This window comes from Rattus rattus, chromosome 4 (genome assembly GCF_011064425.1).
Source record: "Rattus rattus isolate New Zealand chromosome 4, Rrattus_CSIRO_v1, whole genome shotgun sequence".
NCBI lineage: Eukaryota > Metazoa > Chordata > Mammalia > Rodentia > Muridae > Rattus > Rattus rattus.
The window spans coordinates 21805891-21831836 of NC_046157.1; the positions used below are offsets into that span (position 1 = coordinate 21805891).

The following is a 25946-nucleotide window of genomic DNA, read 5'->3' on the forward strand; positions in this document are numbered from 1 at the left end:
TGTGCTATTCCTATATGTGAACACTTTACTGCTCAAGGGATGTTTGTAAGGGGAAATGAGTTTTCTTGGTGTCATCACTGAAGTTCTGTTTCTTCAGAGAACTGCATTGCTGTGTAGTGTGTTACAATGTCTAGCCCTAATTTTGGCATTGGATTAGAACTCCAATTTAGCTAAATTACCCCTTTCTACATATGTTCTTTACCATAAAATAGCTCCATTAGAACAAATAAAGTTCCAAGTCTAGCATCCACTGGGAAGTGACATCTGAAACTGTTGCTATAGAATGTTCTCTTCTGTCTAGTTTCACCAGCGTGGGGCCCTTGTGGGGTCTCTTCTCTGTAAGCCTGAAAAGTTAGAACTCCACAGATGATGAGATAAGGAGAGCCAGGGTCAGATTCAAAAACAAATCGGTGGTAGGATTATTTGTCAGCCAGAGATCTTCGGGACTTTTTTTTTTTTTTTTAAGATTTATTTATTTACATATGTGAATACACTGTCACTGTCTTCAGACACACCAGAAGAGGGCATCGGATCCCATTACAGATGGTTGTGAGCCACCATGTGGTCACTGGGATTTGAACCCAGGACCTCTGGTAGAGCAGTCAGTGCTCTTAACCACTGAGCCATCTCTCCAGTCCCAGAGATTTGCATTGTCTTTATTGTCTGTCAGTGCCCCAGGCTGCCAGAGGAGCCACCTTGGCGGGAGTGGGAGGTGGTTATCTGTAAAGCAGCCCGGAAAAGCACAGCAAAGTTCTCAGTGGCCTTCATCAGAAAGGGTCTATTTCATTGGCCCGACAAGTCACCTGAGCACGCCTTGACTGGAAGATAGAAGGGGAGGGCCACAGATACTCAGTGTAGAGTACGTCAGAGTCCATCTGCTTAGAGAAAGCCTGCAGTCAGATCGCTATCAGACTCCACACAGCCTCCCCACAAGCTAGGGAGTTTTCTCCCTTCACATCTTGCCTTTCTCATGAGTTATTCTTCAGGTTTCAGTTTTGTGTAAGCCTCATCTTGGGTTCTGCAGATAATGAAGAGGAGAAATTGTTTTCAAGGCTTGCCCTTCAAGATTCACATACAGATCATTTTCTCACTAGCCTTTTGTTGCTTGCTGCAGCCTACATCAAGTGTGTGTGTGTGTGTGTGTGTGTGTGTGTGTGTGTGTGTGTGTGTGTGTGAGTGTGTGTATTTTTCCCTCCCTCAGAACAAGCTTCTACAGCAGTGTCGTAGCCCAGGCTAGGCTACCCCTGAGTGCTGGGATCTTAGCTGTTTACTACCACACCTACCTGCCTTGTTCTGAATTCTCTTACTCTCTTAGATGCAAACTGTCCTGTGTAGGACACAGAGTAGTCCTACAGCATTCTTGATCGTGTCTTCACTGGTAGGGCATGTGTCGTCTCCACGGTCATTTTTATAACTTTCCTGTGGCCTGAAAAACCTTGCCAACTATTAGACACAGAAACACTTAACCCTTTTAAGTACCCAAAGTATAAGGAACTGACTCAAACTTCAGGAAGTAGCTCTGAGGACAGTGTGGCAGGAAATGACAGAAAACCTGAAAACGGAACTGAAGCAGCTGCTCGGTTACTTGCCCTGAAGTGGCAGCCGCTGGAGGGGGCAACGGGTGTGGACTCGAAGATCCAGTGTTTTAGCAACAAGGAAAGGTGGGTGCTCTGAACTGGGGGAGAGGGGGGCGCAGGGAAGTGTGGAAGAGAAATCTACCAAGCACTTAGTCCTTTTAAGGAGGTCTTTGCTAACAGGTGCTGAACAGTTGACGGCCATAAGGACTGCGTGCAATGGTTGACAATGAGCATCTGAGGATGGGAACAAGGAAATGGCCCGGGGAACATGATTGATCACACAGCTAGGATCCTAGGCCCAGCCAAGTGTGCCCTGGGTTCTGTTGATGATCTGCGCAGCCTACTCTAAAAGACTGGCTGCCCCTGTGTGCTAAGCTGAAGGAGACCCACAGAAGATGAAGACAAAGTGTGCCTTTGTATGGCCTAGCAGGGACACAAACGCACACGAAAAATGTAAGGGGACAGGATTTAGCCACCAATGGACACTGGTGCTGAGCCAAGTGCTTGAGGAGCCAAATGCAAACATGGTTGTTCAGCTGGGGTAACTTTCTATGTTGGTGGGAATCCCAGAGTGTTACACAGGGAGTTTTGGACCAGCCATGTTAACCCCTTCATTATTTAACATTGGGGAACAAAATCACGACAATCAGTGATTTGCCCAAGGAAGTTAATACTGATGGACTGTTTAGTCTGGTCTGGCTAAGTAGTGTATATACTGTGTCACGTGACAGGCAGGGGTCCCACAGGGACTGTCAGATCACTGCGGTGCCCATGGATCTCATAACTATGGATGCCATACGTCAGCCCTGTCATCAGGCATTGGATGTGCCTGGCGTTCATTGCCTGTCTCCAGCCTCCGACTTTTAAGTAAGCAGCTTTCTTGATTAGTGATCGACAGGACGAGCATAGTAAGTTATTTTGCTCTTAAAAATGAGTGTGAGAGGTCGATGGGAGAGATGGGCTGAGACCTGGTGAAATAGGACAAGTTGAGACGGTCAGACCTCACTGCTTCCTTGTTGTTCGTGAATATATCTGACTTCTCCTTTCCAGTTTCCTTCTGTTGCAAAGTAGCCTGAGAGTCAGGACATGTCAAAGAGAGGCCATAAGGATGTGGGTCGTAGGTCCTCTTTACCTGCCCTACCCCCTGTTAGTAGCTATTACCAATTGGGGAAGGCACAAGTACTGTTAGTGCCTCACAGTGACTCTAGCCACGGTAACTTAACCACTTCTCTGGTTGTTCCTCACCGAATCTTTATTTAGCCTGTCTACCTCAGATTTCTTCACAGCTGATCTTCTAGAGGTTATTATAAAATGTGGGCAAGAATGGAAGCTTCCAGGTGGATATAGAAAGTGGAGAGTTGGGGCCTAGATGGGCAGAGCCTGGGGGATGAGTGGATGAAGATGTCTCCTTCAGAGAGTAGTGAGCACCAGGAAGTTCTTTGGTGGTGGTGGTGGAGGCACCTGACAAAGAAGGATGGGAAGAGTCAGGAAATTCCAAAGGCTACCAGGGCAGATGGGTGTTGTCCCTTGTTACCTCTCCTCAGAAACCCGCAGTGTGACTGGACAGTTATTTCTCACACGCCTCTGGCAAGACTCAGTAAAACACGGTATCTAGTGGAACAATAATTGGCACCCGATCAAACTAGCTTTCTCCCGGGACTTCTGTAACATTTACTCAGTTGCTTAATCTCACACAATGTTTCAAAAAGAGGGACTCATTACATGCTATGTTTGAATACATATGTCTTTAAATATAGTTGAGCAACATTTAATTAATAAAAATAAAGCCTGGGTATTTTCTTTCTTAGAAAATAGAGGATTCCCTTTCCTTAATGCTTCCCCATGCATCAGCTAGTGTGGGTAGTTCAACCAGTTGTCCCACTGATGACCTACAGCTGTGCAGTGAGTGGCCAGTCCTACAGTGACTATGGGGCAGCGTTCCACAGACAGGGTGAACATGTTTCAATGTAGCTAAGCAGATTATAGACAGGAGGGACACTGGACTCATTTATGTCCTGACAGCAAGAAAGGAAACCATGGAGAAATCGGATTGAACTGCCGGAGCAATCCTGAGGTCACCCCTACAAGCTGTGAACATAGTGAACAATCCCAGCCCTTTGACAGAGGTGGTCTTGTGTGACCTATGCCTGTACTGACTTCTCTCCAGATGCGGGTAGGATTGGACCATACTGATTTATCTTAAGATCAATGAGATAGAGCAAAAGGAAACATTCCATTGCTCACGTAGTCAACTTCAGCATCCTTACCAAGCTTCCTCTCAACTCTTCTTTCATTCCTAATTATTTCCATCATCTGTTACCCTCAGATGTGGAAGTCTGTAGTGGGGCACAATGTTTCGGTTTCCGTGGAGACCCAGGGTGATGACTGGGACACAGACCCTGACTTTGTGGTAAGTATGAAGTAGCCTTGCTTGGACAGGAGCATCTCAGCCACTCTGAATTTTGAATGAGCTCAGAGAGAACTATCTGAGCTTAAAACAGTCTTTGTGGTGGGGTGGATTGGCAGAACCATTAGCTTTCTTTAGTAGGAATGCATGGTAGCTGGTGTTGAGCATAGAAAGGGATAGGTGTGGGTCATTTGAGAGTGACATTGAAGGACTGGGTCACTCCGTCCTGAAATTGAGAATCAGTTTAATCTGGGACACCTGTGGCCTATGATCCATGATTTGAGATATCATGGGAGACGGAAAGAAGAAAGGATGGGTGATTCAGATAAGCAAGGACATGCCAAGGATCACTGGTTTAATTTTAATTTTCATATGGCTTTGAGATGAGATAAATGCAGGCGTGAGTGAGAGTAAATACCGAAGCATCTAATACAGGGGACAGAGAGTGTGTGTCAATTGCAAGGCTCCCTGAAACAGAGCACATTTCTCGCTGACACTGTTGCATGCTGTCTTTTGTAGAATGACATCTCTGAGAAGGAACAACGGTGGGGAGCCAAGACCATTGAGGGCTCTGGACGCACAGAGCATATCAAGTAGGTGCCAAAGGACCCAGCCTGGGGGAAAGTGTATTTTATGAAATGCTGATGGAGAGCCTACAGGCTGGGGGTTCGGGCTGCAGAAAGGAAACAGCCATGGCTGTTAATCTTTGTATTTATTTATTTTTCTAGAATCTGTGTGCTCCTAGTATCCTCTGTCTTCATGTGTTCTCACTTTATCTCTCTCATCATCTACGTATTGTTATGTGTCTTTTAAATATAACAGCTCTGTCACTTTGGAGGTAGGGGGCAGGGCTCATTGTACTAATTATCTCCCTTTAATCAGACATCAGGCAGCAGAGAAGTGGGCAAAGATGCTGAACTTCTATCATGCCATCTGTCTGTCTGTCATATATCTACATATCATCTATCTATAATCTATAAATTATGTATCAAATGCCATTCCACCTGAACTTTTACAAAAGTTTGGAACATGTGTGGGGTGACGGCCAATGTGCTAAGAAGACTTCAGTGCTGGGTGTGGTCGTACACACCTTTAATAGCAGCACTCAGGAGGCAGAACCAAGCAAATCTGTGACTTCAAGGCCAGCCTGGTCTACATGGTGAGTTTCAGGCCAGCCAGGGCTACATAATGAGAAGGCATCAATAAAATGTCAAGGAAAGGAACTCCTGCATAAATGGTATATTGAGGACAATATCAGCTCTCAATCCTGGTACAGAGACTTGAGACACAGATTCACATTTGACTACATGATAGAAATTGGGAACCATTAATATTAGTGTAAAGAAACACGGCATTTGGAGAAACTGATAACTAAAACCATTTTGGAAATGATGTTTTATCTTCAAGCAACTTTTTTTTTCTGAAAAAAAATGATATGGCAATGTAGCCCAAGTAGTAAAGTTTTGCCTAGAATGCATGAAGTCCTGTTTGTTCCCAAATTAATTAGATATGCTTGTAATTCTAGCACTGCATGGATTATAATGTGTTAGAGATTAACCCTGAGTTGTCAGTAATGCATTGGTGTTTCATTAAGGGAAGAAATAAAAGTACATCTCTTTGTCTAACCAAGAGAGAGTCTAGACCCGAGTTTTCTACTTCACGCGTTCTGTGTCTCTCTTCCTCTGTCTGTCTGCTGTATGTGTCCGAATCTGTTAAACTGATTAAAGTCTGGATTTTTAATCTGTCCCCATGTCGCTGTGTCTTTTATATGACAGTTGTGTGGCTGTACGTCTGGTGCCCGTACCTCTCTACAAAAAGCTCTGCTTTGTCTTTATTGAACAGCACAGAAAGCATCATATGGGGGAAGGAATGATGGATACTTAACAAAAATCTTTAACAGAGTTTTACAAGCAATAAAGTCACTGGCTCCAACTGACCCAGATAACAAGTATTACTGTTGATCAACCGATATCCATAAATGGTTGCTTTTGACCTTTCTGGTAGGTTTTAGGAAGTCGCTTTCAACTTCTGCCTTTGCCGTTTTCGGCAAATGATATACTTGATTACTCTGGGTGAAGGGCATAGAAGACTAACTTAAGATGGCAGCCGTACATCACCGTCAGTTATAAGAACTGACTGAGAACGTTTGGTTGTTGCATTGTTCCCTTGAAGGCAGGTTTAATAGGCTATCAGCCTTAAGTAGGAAGTGGTTTCACCATGCATTATCAACCTTGGTTAAGAGGTCCGGCAAAAGATTCGATATCTTAGGATGTAGGGGTTTTTTTTAGAATTTTGCATCACCACAATACATGAGACTGTCTCAGAAGGAGAGAAGTAAATACGGACATGTCTAGGGTTTTCTATGGAATCGTGTACTCGGTGACTGAGAGATTCGCACAGCTTGTCCATAGACGAGGATCGTCTAACCAGGACTGTTGGATTTGGGTAGCACCAGGCTGCCATGTTTTAGGAGAAAGGCAAATATAATGGATGCTACAGTAAGGGTGAAAGTCGGAAAGTCGTGCATCGACACTATGAAACTTGGCAAGATGAAGACAATTTTCTGCTCCATTCCCAACTCCTCCTCCCACACTGTGACAATATTTTAGACTCATTTCCCCCTATGCAGCAGCCATAGACTTAGGAAACTTGGCCCACGTTTACGTAGATCTGAAATGTTACTGAACACAGTGCAGACATAAATGGTTTGACATAGATAGCAGTACTAAATATTTTTATTTTATTTATTTTTATATGTATGTATGATGTCAGTACGTATGTTTATATACCATGTGTGGTTCTGTTGCCCATGGCACAGCCCTCTGGAGCTGGAGTTACAGATGGTTGTGAGCCACCTTCTAGGTGCTGGGGATCGAACCCAGGACCTCTGGAAGGGCAGCCGGTGCTTTTAACCCCTTAGCCATCCAGCCCCAAGTGAATGCTACTCTTAAACAAGTCAAGCAGCTCTGGAAAGTATGTAGAGTGACGACGAACTCAAACAGAGCTTTTGAGAAGCTTCTGTGAGAGCTCGTAGGTCAAAGCTCTTATCTGAGTGAACCCTCATGCTCTGGTGTTCTGGGAAGTGCGGGGATGAGAGAGCACTCCCATGGTGCTTTCCCTCTCAGGGCTACATCTTGTGTTAGATAGGAGTAGGGCATTTTAAGGACCACTTCTAAAATTATGAGCCCGTGGGAAGAGCGTGTGTTCCTAGCTTTGTCATTACCAGGGGTGTGAGCTTAGTCACAGCTAATGTCTTAGTAGCCCATTGTGTTAATGCGTGGGGATGATGACAGCTACCCTTGAGGTTCATGTTTAGAATTCAGTGAATAGTACACGTGAGTGACTGCTGGACCTTACCATTGCTTAGCATTTTGGTTCTATCTATAGGCTGTTAATATAGGTGAGCTTTATCCAATTTCCATCCCCCAGACCCAACACCAGTGTGCAACGGCTGATACCTTCCTCCTTCCTAAATGGTTTTCACTTTGGCTGTCTTGCATACTACTGTGCACATCACTTTGACACTGTAGTGACTCTGCATGTTTCCTTGTTAACCTAACTGGATCTATACTCATTCTAGTAAATGTCGGAGGTATTTCACAAAAGGTCGCTCCATTCCTATTTGTTAAAGCCTTCAAGGTGCAAAAGCTTGAACCCTGCTGGGAATGGGCTGGGTGACCTTGGACAAATCTTTTCTGTAGACAAAATAGCCCTCCAGGGGGGCATTTCAATATAAAGTCTGTAATATTCTTCATGTGGTCCCACTAAGCCACCCTTCAGTCAAGTGGAAATCACCAAGACCCTGGGAATGGAGGGGAAACTGGAGAGGAGAGTTCTTGCCAGATTGAGCTGACTCAGAACAGGAAAAGGAAGTGACTGTTTCTTGGTAGACGTGAAACCCAGCCCTCCCCCCCCCCCGACAGACACACACCACCACCACCACCACCACCACCACCACCACCACCACCACCACTGTGTTTCTTTTTAGGTCAGCCTTGAATAAATTTAGTCTGGGGATGGCTTTCTAACTCAGAGACTAGCTTAAGTGATTCTACCACCTCTAATCAGTTGTATAGAGAAATGGCCCCACTGTCAAGGGCTATTACGCTCTGTCCTCTCCGTGATTGTCTATGCCTTCTTCATTAGGAAGGGATCCTTACTACCCTCAGACAAATCCTTAAACTCCCTGTGGGAGAGCACAAATGCTTTCGTCTGCTCTTTTTCTATTATCAAATGTGTTACAGATAGACACTTCCGTGTAATAAAATACAACTGAATGAAAAGCAATGAGGAAGAAGTTACAAGCACAATTTTTATTTTATAATCAACAGATACAGGATCACCGTGTAAGACTGGTTTTCATGTTTCTAAAGTCGGACCTTTGATTTTTATCCTAATTCGTTGTGGAAAAGAAACAGGCCAGCTCCCGGGCTGCGCTGTGATCCGTTCTGTGGGCAGCATTACACTGGACAAGCTCGCTGGTGTGTCCAGAAGTCTTTAGGTTAAGTCTCACTGAGAGATAGCTGTACCTGCCTCAGAGGCTCGGCCAATATTTGTGTCAGACCATTTTGCACCAAGTGGAAATGAAGAGTAGTAGCACAGGTCGATGAGTCCTGAACCAGAATGGCGAGGTCCATATACCATGAGGACAATAGGTCTCATTGAGTTGTGACTCGCCAGGCAGTCATGCGTGTCTGTTATAGATGATGTCATTCTGATAGCCCAGGAAAGTAAGGTGTTCATTCTTGCTTTTAACAATTTGTTTAAAGACATAGACATAATAGAGACAAATAATTTGAATTTGGTCTGAATCTGTGGGCTAAGCGCCTAGCCACTATGTCATGTCGTTTTTAATATAATCATAATTTGTCATGTCCACAACTCTCTTTTTGAAATGGAATGTGAAGTCCCATGGTCAACTGGCCCCTTTCCCTAAGACTGCTCTTCTCTTTAAAGCCTCGAAGTACGTTACAGTTTGGCTTTCACGGGGCACCATACTCACTGCATAGGCATGGACGTCTTTAGGAGTACAGAAAAGCTGTCACTCATTTAACACATCCTATTGAAAAGGTCAGTGTTGTTAATGGGTCTTAATTATAAACCACTAGTTCAGTGAATTTTGATAACATAAGGAACCACCGATACAGTGAGGACATAGAAGATTTGAGTTACTACTGACCATCCTGCGTGTCTCCATAGCCAGGGCCCCTTGTTGCACAGGCAAAGGCTGACTTACCCTCCTTCAGTGTAGGATAGTTAGTTGGTTTTCTCTAAAGTTTTAGTAAATGAGTGACAAAGACTGTTCTCCTCCTTTGTGCTCGTTTTCTTTCTTTTTTTTTTTTTTAAAGATTTTATTTATTTTATGTGAGTACCCTGTCACTCTCTTCAGACACACCAGAAGAGGGAATCAGATCGTGTTGCAGATGGTTGTGAGCCACCACGTGGTTGCTGGGAATTGAACTCAGGACCTCTGGAAGAGCAGTCAGTGCTCTTAACTGCTGAGCCACCTCTCCAGCCCCTATGCTGGTTTTCTTTTTTTCAGCCTGTTTTTGAACTCTAGCTACAGCATTGTATATGTTGGCCTTTTATTTCTTGTTTTTGTTAAATGGTATTCATCGTGTAGCTGCATCACCATTTATTACATTATTCATTGTTCTATCGCTAGATATCAAAACACATCATGAGTGTTTGAGCACAACTCTCTCCTTTGACAGATGCTGTTTTTATTTTTCCCAAGGTATACTTAAAGATCTAAGGCTTATTCATGCACTCAGTGTGTGTTTACCTCTTGAGAAACTGTCAACCTATTTCCCAAAAGGAAATTTACCGTAGTTTATTCCTACCAGAAATGCATGGGTTCCACGGGCCCCACATCCTTGCCAACACTTGTTATTGTTGGTAGTTTGAATGTTAGCCACTCCGTGGGTATGCGGTGATGTTAACTTGTATTTCTTGGGGGAGTAAGTTTTATTAAGCATTTTTCATGTGCCACCCATGTTTCTTCATCTATCTTCTTTCTGAAATGTCTGTTCAAATATTTCCTTACCTTTGTAAAGTAGTTATCTTCTTATTGAGTTCCCTGTCTATTTTAGAAACAGATCTTTTGTAAGTTGTGTATTTTATAAATATTTTATCTAAGAGTAATGATTGCTCTGTTAATTTTACAGTGGTATTATTTCAAAGGCACAAGATCTTAATTCTGATGAAGTCTAATTTGTATAATTTATCATTAGTGGGTTTTGGGTTTATTTGTTTTGCTTTTTTGTTTGTCTAATAAAAATTTACCTCAGAACTGTGAAGATTATCTCTAACATTTGGTTCAATTTAAAATTTTATTTTTTAAATATTTATAAGCAGTGTGAGGTTGAGATTAAGGTTCTTCTCTATGGATATCCAGTTGCCAAACACAATCCAAACTCTATCCTCTTCCCACTGACCTAGCGGGTTTCTTTGACCTTCTGTGTGGTTGACTGCTGGACTCTGTTCTGCTTGTTAAGCAATGTGTTTGCCCTGACAGCATATACCGGAGTGCAGTGGTGGCTGTGGTTGCCAGTTGAGAGTTTGACTGGGAGTCCACTGGAGATGTGGGTCATTTAGGAGGCTAATAAACACGTATTGAGTTTTCCAATCTATAGACCTGGGACACTCCTCTACTTACTTAGATCTTCTTTGAGTTATTTTTTTCCCAGAAGTATTGTTCACTGTTCAAGTCTTAATTCATATTTTGTTAAATGTATCCTAAAATATTTCATGCTATGTCATGAATATGACTTACTTTTAACTTCTGGTGTTCAAATGTCTGGCAGCTGGCAGATAGAAATGCAATCGACTCTGATATATGATCGCCTCATGTCCTGTTATCTTAGTAGCTCTGGGAGCTTCTTTATGGATTATTTAGACTTTTCCAACCCTGTGATCTTACTGTTTGTGAATAAAGATTTTATAGTCAAGAGCGCTGAGCTCTCTGCCTGTATTCCTCCTGTTTTCACGTTTGAAGCCCTGAACTCTGCTAGGTCTGCTTGCTCTGTCAATACAAGTCATCTGAAGACTTGAAGCAGAGACAGTGTGTCAAAGTCTCTTAGGTATGACACTCGGCTACCCTGAATGTCTTCCTGTATCCTTTCTATCTGTCTCTATACATGAGATCTTTTGCAATACTTCACAGTCAATACTGTTTAATTGATATTCATCAAGTAAAATGATTATTTATTAAGAACCACTTGGGATGGATCAGCTATATGGTAAAGAAATTTGTAAGAAGTTGGATTTTCAATTGGGTGCGGCTACAGATACCTTTAATCCTAGCACTTGGAGGCGGTGGGCAGGTTGAGAGTTCAAGTTTGTCCTTGGCTACACAAGGAGTGAGAAGCTAGCCTGGTTGGAAGGGACTGCTTCTCAGAAAAGGAAAACAAAGGAAGTAAAATACTTTGTACTTTTTTGGTCCGCAACATTTTCATTCAAATAACGTCATCTCTTGTACAATCCTCTGACTGGCATGCTGCAATTCACTAGGGGGATTTGCATATTTTCTTAATTGAAAATGTTTGTTCCCAGCCCCTTTTTTTCTCACTTGAATTCCTCAGTTGGAAGCTCACACGGCCCTTCAGAAGCTCCTGGAGCCTGGTCCTTTTCAGACCCGGGCAGCCCTGAGGCTATTGAGCTGTCACTAGATCTTTGCTTTCCCTGCTGCCCATGGGGTCAGGTGAGGCCTGGGAACATGGGGTGCTGCCAGCACTGGGATCAAGTTCATCTGATTCCTAGCCAGCTCTCTAAAATTAACTGCGGCTAAAGCTGAAAGGCTTTTAAAAGCCTTCAGTGACATTATCTCACTAGACCAGCAGATGGGTCTAATCTTCCATGAAAGGAGGTCTCTCCTGTGACACGGCTACTCCCCCTGTAACCAGTTTCTGCTGGGCCTGAGCTAGTGGAGTCCCAGGACAATAACTACCCCTAGACCCTTGCTTACTGCAGAGAGCTGGGTCTCCAAAGTTTAGAGACCTCTTGCTTAGATATTTCTATGGTCCTTGCAAAGTTTCCAAATTTGTGAATCCTTGCTGTCATTTGTTGGTACGGTTGCCAAGGTGTCAACTCATGTCTTCGGGCTACACAGCCTGTGGCTGTCTACCCTCTTGGGCCTTGCAGCCTCCTTGGTGGTAAAGATGAAAATGAGCTTAAAGTAAACAAGGGACGTGGGTGTCCTTTGCCACCTCCAGTGTCCTGTGCTCTCAGAGGTAGAATCCTAGTCTCCATTATGGGAACTTGAAATTGTTCTAACAAATAATGATGAGTGAGTGGGCTTTGTTTCTGTTTGTTATTCCCAGAAATTATCAGGCTTAGGTTGGAGCATGTTAATGCTTGACAATAAATAAATAAGCAAGCAAACACACACACACACACACACACACACACACACACACACACACACACACACAAATACTAATGAATTTACCCCAAATTGCATCAGTTTTAATGGCTTTCATTACATTGTCGAAAGGTAGCATTTCAATTTTCTAAGCTATTTTCTAAGAACTGGGCATATGGATTGGTTGGTTTTCTATTATCTGTAATGTTTCAACCATTAGACATTAAGCTTTGCCATATTTAAGGTTATTGGGGGGGCCCACTCTTAGCCCAGGAATGTGTAGGTTGAAAGCTATTTGCATATCTTTTTTTTTTATTTTATTAACTTGAGTATTTCTTATTTACATTTCGAGTGTTATTCCCTTTCCCGGTTTACAGGACAACATCCCCCTAACCCCTCCCCCTCCCCTTCTTTATGGGTATTCCCCTCCCCATCCTCCCCGCATTGCCGCCCTCCCTCCAACAATCACGTTCACTGGGGGTTCAGTCTTAGCAGGACCCAGGGCTTCCCCTTACACTGATGATCTTACTAGGATATTCAATGCTACCTATGAGGTCAGAGTCCAGGGTCAGTCCATGTATACTCTTTAGGTAAGTCCCTGGAAGCTCTGGTTGCTTGGCATTGTTGTCTATTTGCATATCTTTACATTTCTCGAGACAGACCACCTCATTGGTTAAAGGCAGGTCTTTTCTCAGAGAACAAGCAATAACCTCTCAGTTGTTAGCATAGAGGTATCGCTTGCCCTTTAATACACAAGGCTATGTTAGTGAGAAAGATAACAGGATCTTGGCTTCTAGAGAGTGTAAATGAGACTACGTTGTGTCAACCTCTTACTCCAAGCCTGTCAACTGATATATTCGGGGCACTCAGAGTTTTGTAAAAAGATTTCCATTTTCTGAGAAGCAGCCTGTTGGCCTCCCTGATTGAGAGGAGTCTCAGCTCTGTGGTTACTTGCAGCATCCACCAGCTGAGGAACAAAGTGTCGGAGGAGCATGACATTCTCAAGAAGAGAGAGCTGGAGTCGGGGCCTAAAGCCTCCCATGGCTATGGGGGTCGGTTTGGAGTGGAAAGAGACCGGATGGACAAGGTGAGTAGAAAGAGAGAGAGCTAATTTAAAGAAAACAAAAATAATGGAAAACAAATCGACTCAATTGTTGGTACTTTAAAATTTATTCTAAATATGTTGTCCATGGGGTCCATGGGCTTTAATGCAGAATGTCTTTGTGATGTTTGTATCTTTTTTTTTCTCCTTTTTTCCCCACTTAACACCCAAGATATAGAAAAGAGCCAAGACGTTATAATAGCTGGCCTGTTTTACCTCCTGGTATACTGTGACCCCTTATGACGGTTGGTTTTGTCACAATCTGGAACCACCTAAGAAAAGAGCATCAGGGAAGGATTGTCTAGATCAGGTTGATCTGTGTGCAAGTCTGTTGGGGATTGTCTTAATTACTTTAATTGATAGGGAAGTCCACTGTGGGCGGCACCACTCTCTAGACCTGTGTTGTATAAATGTAGGGACAGCAAGCTGAACAGTTAGCAAACATGCATTCATTTTTCTCTTTTCTCTTGGTTATGGATTTGACTGGTTTCTTCAAGTCCCTACCTTGACTTCCCCAAGATGTATGATCCTAACCTGGAATTGTAGTCAAATGAAACCTTTCTCCTTTAAAGTTTCTTTTGGAAGGGTAACCAAAACTAGGCCACACTTAGACTGAGAAAGCAGGGAGCTTTAGTGAAGAAGGAAGGATAGGCTATAGAATCATTTGTTGCCTTTAGATGCTGTGTGTTCTGTCTCTATTGCAACATCTCACAATTTCCTTTACTACAGCCATTCTCAACCTGTGGGTTGAAACCCCTTTGGGATTTGCATATCAGGTATCCTGCATATCAGATATTTACATTACAATTTATAACAGTAGCAAAATTACAGTTACAGTATAGTAACAAAATAATTTTATGGCTGGAGGTCATCACAACATGAGAAACTGTATTAAAGGGTCACATTGTTAGGAAGGTTGAGAACTGCTGTTTTACTGAATTATGTGGTTATTTGTGTATGCATGCTATATGCATGTGTCGTGTACTGTACATGTATATGTGCGTGTGTGTGTGTGTGTGTGTGGGCCACAGCAGGATGTCAAATGATGTCCTGTACAGCTCTCTGCCTTGGCCCCTTGAGATGGGATCTCCCACTGAGTGTGAAGCTCATTACTTCTGCTAGGCTGACTGGGAAGAGAACTCCCAGAATCCACCCATCTTGACCTCCTCATACAGGCCTGGCTTTTTTGTGGATGCTAAAGATTTGATCTTAGATTGTCATGTTTGAGAAGCAAGGATTCTGACCTACTGAGCCCCTCAACCCTTTAGTAATCTTTTATAGACACATTGGAAAATTTAGAATTCACTTCTACACTTGTGCAGGCCAGTAAAGGTCTAGGACAAAGATACCTGGTCGATGGAGTGAAGATGTGAGCTGTGGTATCTAGTCAGAGCCCTCTGATGTGCCCAAGCGTTGCTCATTCGGGGCTCTGTCTGAGCTCTCCTCTCCCTTCTGTTCTGACTTTCTCTTCTCTGTCTTCTGCCTTCCGGTACATCCCTGGAGGTTTCTGAGCTGGCTCTCAAGTGCCATTATCCCCCAGTGGTTCCTTCGTACCCTGCCAGAGGCTACAGATCTGACCCAGAATGGGATATTTTGTATCCTGACATCCATTGGCCATCTCTAGCTATTCCTTAAGGTCATTCTGATCTTTCACTCACCCGACTCCTGATTTCCCTCAGAGTGCCGTGGGCCACGAGTATGTTGCTGAAGTGGAGAAACACTCGTCTCAGACTGATGCCGCCAAAGGCTTTGGGGGCAAATATGGAGTTGAGAGGGACCGGGCAGACAAGGTAGGTGACAGCTTTCTCCCTCTACCACACTCCTTAACCACCACTCAGCCCTAAAGTGTAGGCTCATGCGTCTCAGGTGACAGGCAGGACAGCAGAGGCCCTCAGTGCCTGGTCATGGTCAGGTCTCGTGACCTCTCTCTCGGAAGTTTGCTAGTGCTGATTCTGGGGCTACGTGATGAGCATCAGATCATTCACTCAGCAGGGTTTGGGTTGTAGTGCAGCTCAGGCCCAGCATAGGAGAGGCCCAGGGTTCATCAGCAGAGCGTCATTTGGTCACTCATAGGCAAAGATTATTAAACTTGGAATAAGAATTCCTCAAGACATTAGCAGAGAGAAGAATGTCCAAATTAAGCAAATATGCCAGTCAATGAACTATGATGACAGTATTTTGAGAAATAAACAATAGTCTATGTGGCTGGAGTGTTGCTAGAGGCTCCTGCGGACACAAGGGTAGTTTTTAAAATGAAAAACAGTACTAAGCGAGTACAGGCTGGTACAGTGGGAAGAGCAGGGCTGGTGGCTTTTTGATGCATTAAATTATACCTTATGATATCAGTCTGAATCCTCCTCCATGACACAGGTTGGTGTCTCATGTGAAAGGAGGAGGGAGATGGGGAGGGGAAGTGGGAGGAGTAGGAAGGAGAGGGAGAGAGAGATAAAGAAGAGGTAGGGGGAGCGAGGAATATGGTAGGGAATCTTCACACCTGGATAAGAAGTGATGATGGCAACAATGATGAGGATGATGTCACGTGATGATGGCGATGATGGTGATGATGATTGCCAGCAGTTGTTAATTAGGTAGGACTGATTCCAAACTGCTAAGTGCTAGGAGAAAGCGTTAATTGTTTGAGAATTGTTAGTGCTAATTGTTTGGAGAAAATACAGCCAAAACAAAAAATCAAGAAAATTCAAAAAATAAGCTGCAAAGACAAAAAAAGAAGAAAGAAAGAGCGCAGAAGGCATGTTTAAAGTCAATAACGTCATGTGACCCATGTAAGATTCTATAAACGAGAGAGCATTTCCTGCTAAGTCTTGGCTCCTCCTGGTCCTCTTTGCCCAATCTCTGGTTGTTTAGCTGTTACTTCACAAGCACAGATTGCATCACCTAAGCAATCCATGTGTCCTAGAAGTCAACACTGAGGAAGTAGCTCTGTTTGGAAGCATGCTAGCCTGGGGTCAGGCACCAACCGGCACCTCATAAACCAAGCATGTGGTGCACACTAACACCCAGGTGGAAGCAGAGGATTCGACTACTGCTAGCTCTTCTTCCACGGGTCCATTTTCCATCAAGTCAAGAATTACAGGATGAGAACTGATGCTGCTGACCACTCGTCAGATTCATCGCGGCCGAGATAGCACATGGCAGGCAAGGCCAGGGCTCCCCGCATAATGGACAGGCATGCGTCTGGAGAGGCTGCATTATCTGCTCCCAAAGAGTCTGGGTTTACAGACTTGGTAACAGGCTGTGGAGCAAAGCTTGTCTCGATTCTCCTAGAATCTGTCTACACGTGATGCAGTTAGGGGTTGTGTCACTTTAAGTAACAACAAGGACCTGACTGGGTGAGCTCCTGGTGGGGACCTTTGAAATTGCAGAGAAGAAAACCCATAGACTCCACAGGGCCTCATTTTCAGTAGCCCACAGAGTCATGGAACTGGGGAGAAGTAGCCTCCTGGCACGGAGTTTGCCCAGCCAAACCTACCTCTATCGGTGGCCCACAGGGAATGAGGGGGAGGTTGACCCAATGGCCAACCTGGTGGCCTGTTAGAGGGTGGGGAGGGGAACAGAAATGAGGGGACTTCTTCTGGCGTGGAGTCCTGGAGTAAGGTGTTTTGGATCTAAAGTGGCAACACTCAGGGATTTCCAGGACCCCTTTCCCTAACTATCTCCTTATCTAAGAATTAACTATATTCTGTCTTCTCTCAAGTTTAAAGTCATCCTTGACTACAGGGAGAATCAGCTTCAGATATAGAGGAGCCAGAGAAAGAGGGAGGGGAGGAGGGGGGGGGGGGGAGGGGGGGGGGGGGGGGGGGGGGGGGGGGGGGAGAGGAGAGGAGAGGAGAGGAGAGAAGAGGAGGAGAGGAGAGGAGAGGAGAGGAGAGGAGAGGAGAGAAGAGAAGAGAAGAGAAGAGAAGAGAAGAGAAGAGAAGAGAAGAGAAGAGAAGAGACTAGTTAGTTCTGAAGATTCGAAATTGAGCCTTACTTAGAAACCCATAGTTACTAAGCAAATGGAGGCACAGCTCCCAAGATATATTTGGTCTTGGAACCACCAGAATCAGTGTCTTAGAGCCCTGTGAGGCCATGCTGAGACCAGTATAGTTCAGCAGGAGTGAGATAAGGAACCTAGATGGACACTTAGATTTTAGTTACAAGGTTGTGAGGCTCATTGACAGAAAATAAAAAGTGCAGATTCCTTGAGTAACTTGATGCAGATACTACAGATACCTTGTTCTGTTTCCTTGTTGTATTATTCCAAATGAAGAAAGATCACATTCCTCAATTTACTGTTGTGATGGGTAAGACTTATTTAATATTAAGTAAAGAGACCAGTGCTGAGCGACGTTAAGGAACACCCAAAGCTAAACAACTATCAACGAGAAAATCGGGATTGGATCTAGAATGGTCTAATGTCCAGACACTGTTTCTACTTTAAACTTGCAAGCCTTGCTATGGGGGAGAGTCCCTAAAACTGCCTCTGGGACTGAGAAGAAAGTAAGGCTAAGTAAGAGAGGGAGGAAGCAGAGTCTGGCTAATCATTTTGCTTTCCCTTCTCTCAGTCAGCGGTGGGCTTTGACTACAAAGGAGAGGTGGAGAAGCACGCATCTCAGAAAGGTAAGTGCCCAGAGCCAGTAGCCAACTTCTCAGCTATTTGTCACATTGTATCATTTCTTTCTGCTGTTTCTATGTTCTTCTTCCTGAAATATGTTTCCGGATCATTATTTTAGATATTATGAAAGAACTCCTGCCTCATCTCTCAGCCCAGTCCTTGATTGTGGTTTTCATCATGCTTTTTTCCCCCTTCATTATTTTGAAAATATTATTTCATTATTTGGGGTCTCTCGGGTCAGCCTAGTTATCATTCTTTATAGGTAATATATCTTTCTTTAAAAATAAAATAAAATAAAAAAGAAAACTTAAGCCAGGCCTGATAGCACTGATCTTTAATCTTGGCTGCTTGGAAGACTGAGGCAAGGAAATTTCAAGTTCAAGGCCAGAATGGGCTACACCATGAGAATAAGGTCACCATGGACAAGTTAGAGAGTCTTGTCCTCAAAATTAAAGGCGTGGGAGTGTAGATTGGTCACAGAGCATTTGGGAGGCCCTGACCTGCCCATCTCTGCCTTCCAGTGCTGGGATCAGAGGTGTGCACCCCATTGCCCAGCCCAATGGTTTTTTTTTTTTTTTTCTTTTTTTTTTTTTTTTCTTCTTTTTCTTTTTTCGGAGCTGGGGACCGAACCCAGGGCCTTGAGCTTGCTAGACAAGCGCTCTACCACTGAGCTAAATCCCCAACCCCCAGCCCAATGGTTTTAAAGCTCTAACTCAGCTTGTCTAATTTTATTAATGGTTTATCTTTTCTAAAAATATATGAGGTTTTGACTCTATTATTTTGCTTAATGTACTTATACTTAATGTAGGCTTCTTTCTTTTTTGCTTAAGATAAAATTGTACACAGTTGATTTTGGCTCTCTTTTTAATACAGGTCATTCACACATTTCTCCCCACAACACAACTTATGCTGCACTCCACCAATTCTGTGTATATTTCAATTTTTATTAAGTATAAAACATTTTCTAATTTTCCTGGTGAATTTTCGTGTGTGTGTGTGTGTGTGTGTGTGTGTGTGTGTGTGTGTTCTAATGTTTCCGTTTAGTCTTTGAGAGTTGCAAACAATGTATTTTGATTATACTCTTTCCCTTCTCCCATTTCCACCTAGATCCTTCCTCACTTTCCCACTCACCCAACTTCATAATCTTTCTCTTTCATGAAACAAACCAACAAAACAATACCCCCTCAAAACAATACCCCCCCACCCTCAAAACACACATAACCGTGGAATCCACCTTGTGTTAGCCAGATATTCTGAGCATGGGGTCTACAGTAGAGCTGAAAAAACATGTTTTTATTTCTTATGCATTGAGAAATTTCTCCATATCATTTTACTGATGTTGGCCATGAATTTTATTTCGATCAGAAAATGATTTCCAGTATTTCAGTCTTTTGAATTGTATTGAGGGATAGCACATGGCTTTTGTGTGTGTGTAAGTAAGTATGTGTGTGTGTGAGAGAGAAAGTATGTATATGAGTGTATGTATGAGTGTGTGTGTGTATGTCTGTATGAAAGTATGTATATGAGTGTGTGTGTGTGTGTGTGTGTGTGTGTGTGTGTTCTATGTGTATGGAGTCAAAGAATATCTTGTATAATTTGGGATATAGTGTTCTTAAGAGCCAGGCTTGGTGATTAAAGTTATTTAGATCTTATATAACTTTATTGGTGATTCTTTTTGTTCGATAGGTTTAGTTTTTCAGCACTGGCTGTATATTTATCTGTTTGTCTTACTGTTGCTACTGGGCTTCGCTTCATGCATTTCGGTGCTGTTGATAGGTTGATGCCAGGGCACTTCCTACTGGTGGACGGAGCTTCTCCTTAGGCACCTCACAGTGTCCCCTTTGTCTCTTTGGATACTCTCTTTCTTGAAGTCTACTCCATGTCGTGTTCATTCTGCCTTTCCTAGGCTGTTCTTCCTACATAGATATTTCTTGTGTGAATACACAAGCATGTATTTGCTCATGTGTGTAGAAGACAAAGGTCAGTGCTGCGTGTTTTCTTAGTTGTTGTCCAACTTAACTCTTGAGACTGGGTCTCTCCCCGAACCTGGAGATCACGTACTGACAAGACCATCTCTGCCTCTCCAGCCTTCAAATCCCAGGCATGCACTCTCACATTTAGCTCAGGTGCTTGGAACCCAAACCCAGGTCCTCATATTTGCACACATTGTGCTGCTGACCCATCTTCCAGCAACCGCCATGTTTGTATTTTCTGAGATCAGTATTTAAGTTAATTTCCTAGCTTAGAATTCCTGAGTCCTATATTGAAAACAAAAATACATTCCACAATTGAATACAGACTAGAATTCCAAATGTCACTCATAAAATGTCCCCTTGACAAATATTGAACGGGCTACAAGACTCCCTCGACATTTCCTGTACCTCCTTTTCAGATCCCACACCCCTCCCTCCCAGTCTGTGGATTTCACAGCCACAGATCCTGGCCCTAATCCCTGTTCCTTACGTTTTGTCTTTAAAGCGCTTAGGGTTTCTGTGACTGGATGCTCACGCTCACCGCCACACATACACAGCTCTGACTGTTTCTTCCTGGAGCCAGGAGTCTTTCCTCCCCCCTCCCTCCTTCCCTCTTCCTCCTCTTCTTGTTCTTGTTCCTTTTCCCCCTTCTCTTCTTCCTCTTCCTCCTTTCTGAGTTTCACTACTTAAAAAATTATTGTATTTGGCTGAGATTTCTCCGTTTGGATGAGAGAGGAGAAACAGCGCACACTCATATGCCTGCCTTTTATCACAGAGATCTCCTCTCCCACTCGCTCTATAGAGCTGTGCCTTGAAGGAGGGGAAATACTGAGATGCCCCTCTCGTTTGGGATGTACGTGTTAAATCAGCTCACCTCTATGCCGAAGTAGCTCGTCTCTATCCACGCCCGGAGCCCTTCCCTGACCTATCGCGCAGCACTCCTGCCCTCAGACTTCGCTTTCTAGCGTTTTCCAGTGGGCCGTCCTCCCAGGCCTTCCCTGTCTATTGCAGATTACTCTCATGGCTTTGGTGGCCGCTACGGGGTGGAGAAGGATAAACGGGACAAAGCAGCTCTGGGATACGACTACAAGGGAGAGACGGAGAAGCACGAGTCTCAGCGAGGTAAGTTTGATTGGGAGGACGGAGGTCACTAGGTAGCACAGGGCCCTCTTTCCTTCCGTTTTGGGAACTGAGCTAGGGTCTCAGAATACAGAGGCAGAAAAGCAGAAGAGGAGAGTGAGGGGGATCAACACGGATGGAATGGATGGCGGGGTTGGAAGTAGGGCAGAAAAGGAACAAGAGGGAAGGGAACGGAGGAACTCGTAGCCAGGCTGGGTGATGGGCAGAGGTGGCTTGGAGTGAGTCTCAGTCAGCCTCAGAGAGGACTGGGCGCTTTCTCCTGGGACACAGCAGGAATGGCTGAATGGCTTGCCTTGTGTTCCAATTTATTTCCTTGTATTTTGCCTTGGCAGCTATTACTTTTGTCTCTTTCCACCCCTCTTTCTTTCCTCCCCTGACCCCCAGCACCCCAACCCTTCTTATTTTCTTCCCATCATCCATCTCTCTCTCTCTCTGACCTCTGACATTTCTTCGTTTTTCTTTGCCACCTTCCATGTTCTTGCCTCCCAATCCTTGCTACTCCCTTCCCACCAATTCCCAGCATCGTAATCTCCCATTTTCACACTCAGAATTTTCTTTCCTACAGATTATGCCAAGGGCTTTGGTGGTCAATATGGAATCCAGAAAGACAGAGTGGATAAGGTAAACCCAGGACACCATGGTCTCGAGAGCGTCTCTATGGTAAAGTGGGTACAAGGGAAGAGAGAAGCCAGAAGCAAAAATGGAGCTCTTGGACATGGGTCCTAAGTCTGGAGTGCTGGGCTTTAACGTCTAAGGAGCATGGATTTCACACCCTGAGGTTTAAGTGAGAAGAATGTAGGGTGGCTGAGAGGAAAGTTAGACACCAGGGAGACCAGACATGACGCTTCAGGCTTTTCTTAACCTGTCTTAAGCCTCTCCCTGATCCACACCACTCACCTGTGTGTCTCTTCCTGCATAAGCAAGGGCCATACTTCATTCTAGGTAACTGGGCTCAGGAACATGAGATTCTAAGTCCACTGGTCTTTCAAAGGGGAGCCGAGCCCACCAGTAGATTTCTTTACCCTTCCCTCTTCCAAGACACAATATTGGAGGCCCCAGTCCAACTGTTGCTTGCTTGTCACACGCCTACAGGTGCCTCCCAGGGTGGCCCTAGGCACCGGTCCTTTCTTATGGATGGCTACTCTCTCACTTCCTCACACTATGAACACTGTTCTGCTTGCAGAGTGCTGTTGGCTTCAATGAAATGGAGGCCCCAACCACGGCATATAAGAAGACGACACCCATAGAAGCTGGTTAGTCTTTCATTTCTCTGTGCCCTTCGACCTCCTTTCTTTTCTGGCTTCCTCTCCTCCCAGACTATCCCTTCTGTGTCCTTCACTACTGAGATTAGCCAGGGAAACCGAGCTCCCTACTCTCACAGTTCCAGATTCTGTCTCCTAAAAGAGCCAGACCAACCCGGATGGCAAGAGGAGTGGCTTTAGAAAAGAAACGAAGGCCAGAGATACACAGGGAAGAGAGAGGATCTGCCTGGGAAAGACAGATAGAATAGACAGACCCTGGAGATGGAGACTAGGAGGATGGTGGGTAGAGTTCTTGTTGTCGCCAAGCAAGCAACAGTTGGACTGGGGTCTCCAATATGGCACATGGATAGAGAAAGATGCTGGTTCAAGGACTCATAATTTTGAGAGGACAAATGGTCCTTTGCCACATGGAATCTGGGTTTCAGTACCCTAGGATCCCCAGGTCTTATTGCTCTCTCACTACCTCTGTGCTTCCCCTCCACGAGCCATCTCCTCATGTTCTTTCCTCCTGCATATTTAACAGATCTCTCTCATCTCTACAAGTGCCATCCCCTCTCTCTCCACTCATGACCCAAGACGCCCTTAAATCTTCTTGTCTGTGTCTGCAGCTTCCAGTGGTGCCCGTGGGCTGAAGGCAAAATTTGAGTCCATGGCTGAGGAGAAGAGGAAGCGAGAAGAAGAAGAGAAGGCACAACAGATGGCCAGGCAGCAGCAGGAACGAAAGGCTATGGTGAAGATGAGTCGTGAAGCTCAACAGCCATCCGTGCCTGTGGACGAGCCCGCGGCACCAGCCCCGTTGCCCAAGAAGATCTCCTCAGAGGTGAGTGCCTGGCTTGTACCTCGAGGGTACAAGGTCTCCTTTCCCAGACAGCATAGGTAGATGGATGGATGGATGGATGGATGGATGGATGGATGGATGGATGGATGAATGGATAGATAGATAGACAGACAGACAGATAGATAAGGCAGATGTCTTTCTTACTGAATATACTTGTCTTTGCAAAGACTCAGTATGTGTAATTGGACCCATGTGGCAGAAAGTCAAGAAAAAACGACAAAGCCACCAAGATTTATGGTCTCTCCCTGTTAAGAGTTTAACCTGGCAGGTCACAGCCGCACCCGACTGAAGATAAGGGTGCCATCACCTTCAGTGTGGGACCCATCTTGAGGGGTGTGTTAGACTGGACTAGCAGAATGGAAGGGTGTTTCTTGGTAAGTACAAGAGAGAACATGGCAGGTAGATGTGGTTAACAAAGCCACGTCTCCTTCTTCAGGTCTGGCCTCCAGCAGAGAGTCACCTACCACCACAGTCTGAGCCTGTAGGAAGTAGAAGAGAATACCCTGTGCCCTCTCTGCCCACGAGACAGCCTCCACCTCAGAATCCCCTCGAGGTGAGCAGAGCCCCAGAGATTCTCTGTCCCCTCCTCATCTTCTCTCCTCTTAGGAAGGAGGGCTGTATAGGGGTGGTCAACCATACTTCTTTGCATGCTCTGGTTTTAGCTATGGAGTCCAACATTCTGGGATCTCCCCAGTCCTGGGCAAACTTGGGCAGCTGTTTCTCCTAGCCGTGGTATCCTAATAGTGTCCTTTGGGTTTGATGTTCTCCTGGTTTTCCAAAGACTCTGCCTTGCTTTCCACACCCCTCCCTCCCCTCACACCTTGAGCTTCCCTCCTGTTTTAGGAGACTGGGGAGTGAAGAACAGAGTACTCCCAAGGAAAGGCTGCTAAACGGCAGGGAAGAAGTTGCTGGTGAGAGTATCTCTTTAAACCATTATTGGATCCTTTTGGTCCACCCTTCTCCCCTCAGGACTATGAGGAGCCCCCAGCTCTGCCCCCTAGGACTCCAGAAGGCCTCCAGGTGGTAGAAGAGCCAGTGTACGAAGCGGCACCCGAGCCCGAGCCGGAGCCCGAGCCCGAGCCTGACTATGAGGATGTTGGAGAGTTAGATCGGCAGGATGAGGAAGCAGAGGGAGACTATGAGGATGTGCTGGAGCCCGAGGACACCCCTTCTCTGTCCTACCAGGCTGGTGAGTGGGATGAATGGGAAGGGGAAAGCAGCTCCCAAATGTGGTCAGTTTGGGGGCAGCAGAGGACTAGGAGGAATCTCTCCCTCTGTTTACCTTCTTCATGCTGGTGTTTACATTTCTCATTACCCAGGACCCTCAGCCGGGGCTGGCGGTGCGGGGATCTCTGCTGTAGCCCTTTATGATTACCAAGGAGGTAAGTTTGAAGCCACCTGAAGGGCCTGGTACTCCTGGCGGCCCATGATATGAAGGAGAAAGGGTGAGTTCTGAGGGTCAAGAAAGGACCCAGAAGACCCTGCCGGTCTTCCTTCCCCGAGGCTTAGAGTGGGCACAAGGAGTTCCTGCCTGACCATCCTAATGTCTCCTCCTCTTCCTCCCCAGAGGGAAGTGATGAGCTGTCCTTTGACCCAGATGACGTCATCACTGACATTGAGATGGTTGATGAAGGCTGGTGGCGGGGCCGATGTCATGGCCACTTTGGACTCTTTCCTGCAAACTATGTCAAGCTCCTCTGATGAGCTTGTCTTTTAACCCCTGGTGTTCAAAGTTGCTCTGGGCCCCTCTTCCCACTCCATGGTACTGCTGCAAGGACCTGACTGAACATCACGGGATGCCTAAAGCTCTGGCAGTCTGGCTTCTGCCTCTTTAAGAGCCTTAGGTGGAACTGCTCGAGGCAGGGGTGGGCGGTGGGGGGGTGGGGTTGAGGGGTGGGGGGCTGGGGTTGAAGGGGTGGGGTTGAGGGGTGGGGAGGTTTCCCTCTGTCCCTCTGTTTCCTCTCTTCCCTGGAGTAACTCTTGGAATCGTCTCGCAGTCCTGCCTTTCTCAGCCACACCCCAGCTCTGCTGACCTCTCTCTAGAGTGTTGGGATTCCCTCACCCCGACCCTGAGTGCCAGCCTAGAGGGGAGGCTCTCACTGGGCTGCCTGATTCGCCCATGCTGTGCTTTTGCTCATTTTTCTTCTCTTAAGATACAAATTGGAACTACCCTTCTGTTTAGTCCTAAAACTGAAAATAAAGCAAGACTGTGGCTTAGCTTTCTACTGGGTTAGTGGTGCTTTTAGTGCTGGGCTCTCTGGCCCTGACTCTCCATCCCTGTCCCACTCGCACCTAGAAAACTCCCTCTAGTCTGGACGGTCACTGCCCAAACCCTGAGCCATGGAGGTCAGGAGCTGGGCCTTTTCATTTGTCCATACCTTAGCCCTAGTCCCAAATAGACAAACCTGTCGCCTTAGTTAAGGTTTCTAGTGCTGTGGTAAAGTACATGACCAAAAGCAGCCCGGGAGGAAAGGGTTTATTTCAGCCTACAACTCTCAGTCATACTCTGTCACTGAGGGTCACACTCCATCACTGAGGGTCACACTCCATCACTGAGGGTCACACTCCAGTCACCGAGGGTCACACTCACTGAGGGTCACACTCCATCACTGAGGGTCACACTCTGTCACTGAGGGTCACACTCCATCACTGAGGGTCACACTCCGTCAC

General features: G+C 45.3%; 1 protein-coding gene across 1 annotated transcript; it reads left to right on the top strand.

Annotated features, from left to right (window-relative positions):
• The first annotated feature begins 1572 nt into the window (after window positions 1-1572).
• On the top strand, window positions 1573-25136 carry Hcls1 (hematopoietic cell-specific Lyn substrate 1). The gene is made up of 14 exons (XM_032899281.1): window positions 1573-1661; window positions 3904-3987; window positions 4504-4577; window positions 13304-13433; window positions 15128-15238; window positions 18014-18068; window positions 21048-21158; window positions 21742-21797; window positions 22360-22429; window positions 23047-23258; window positions 23713-23829; window positions 24246-24465; window positions 24596-24658; window positions 24844-25136. Exons 2-14 carry the CDS (start codon window positions 3904-3906, stop codon window positions 24975-24977), a joined length of 1437 nt encoding a protein of 478 aa, XP_032755172.1. The 5' UTR covers window positions 1573-1661; the 3' UTR covers window positions 24978-25136.
• The last annotated feature ends 810 nt before the right edge of the window (window positions 25137-25946 follow it).

Excerpts from the sequence above, each read along its gene's own strand:
- Hcls1 (XM_032899281.1), top strand. The coding sequence starts at position 3,904 with ATGTGGAAGTCTGTAGTGGGGCACAATGTTTCGGTTTCCGTGGAGACC. Across the intron at positions 3,988-4,503 it reads ACACAGACCCTGACTTTGTG|AATGACATCTCTGAGAAGGA; the intron begins GTAAGTATGAAG and ends TGTCTTTTGTAG. Across the intron at positions 21,159-21,741 it reads GAAGCACGAGTCTCAGCGAG|ATTATGCCAAGGGCTTTGGT; the intron begins GTAAGTTTGATT and ends TCTTTCCTACAG.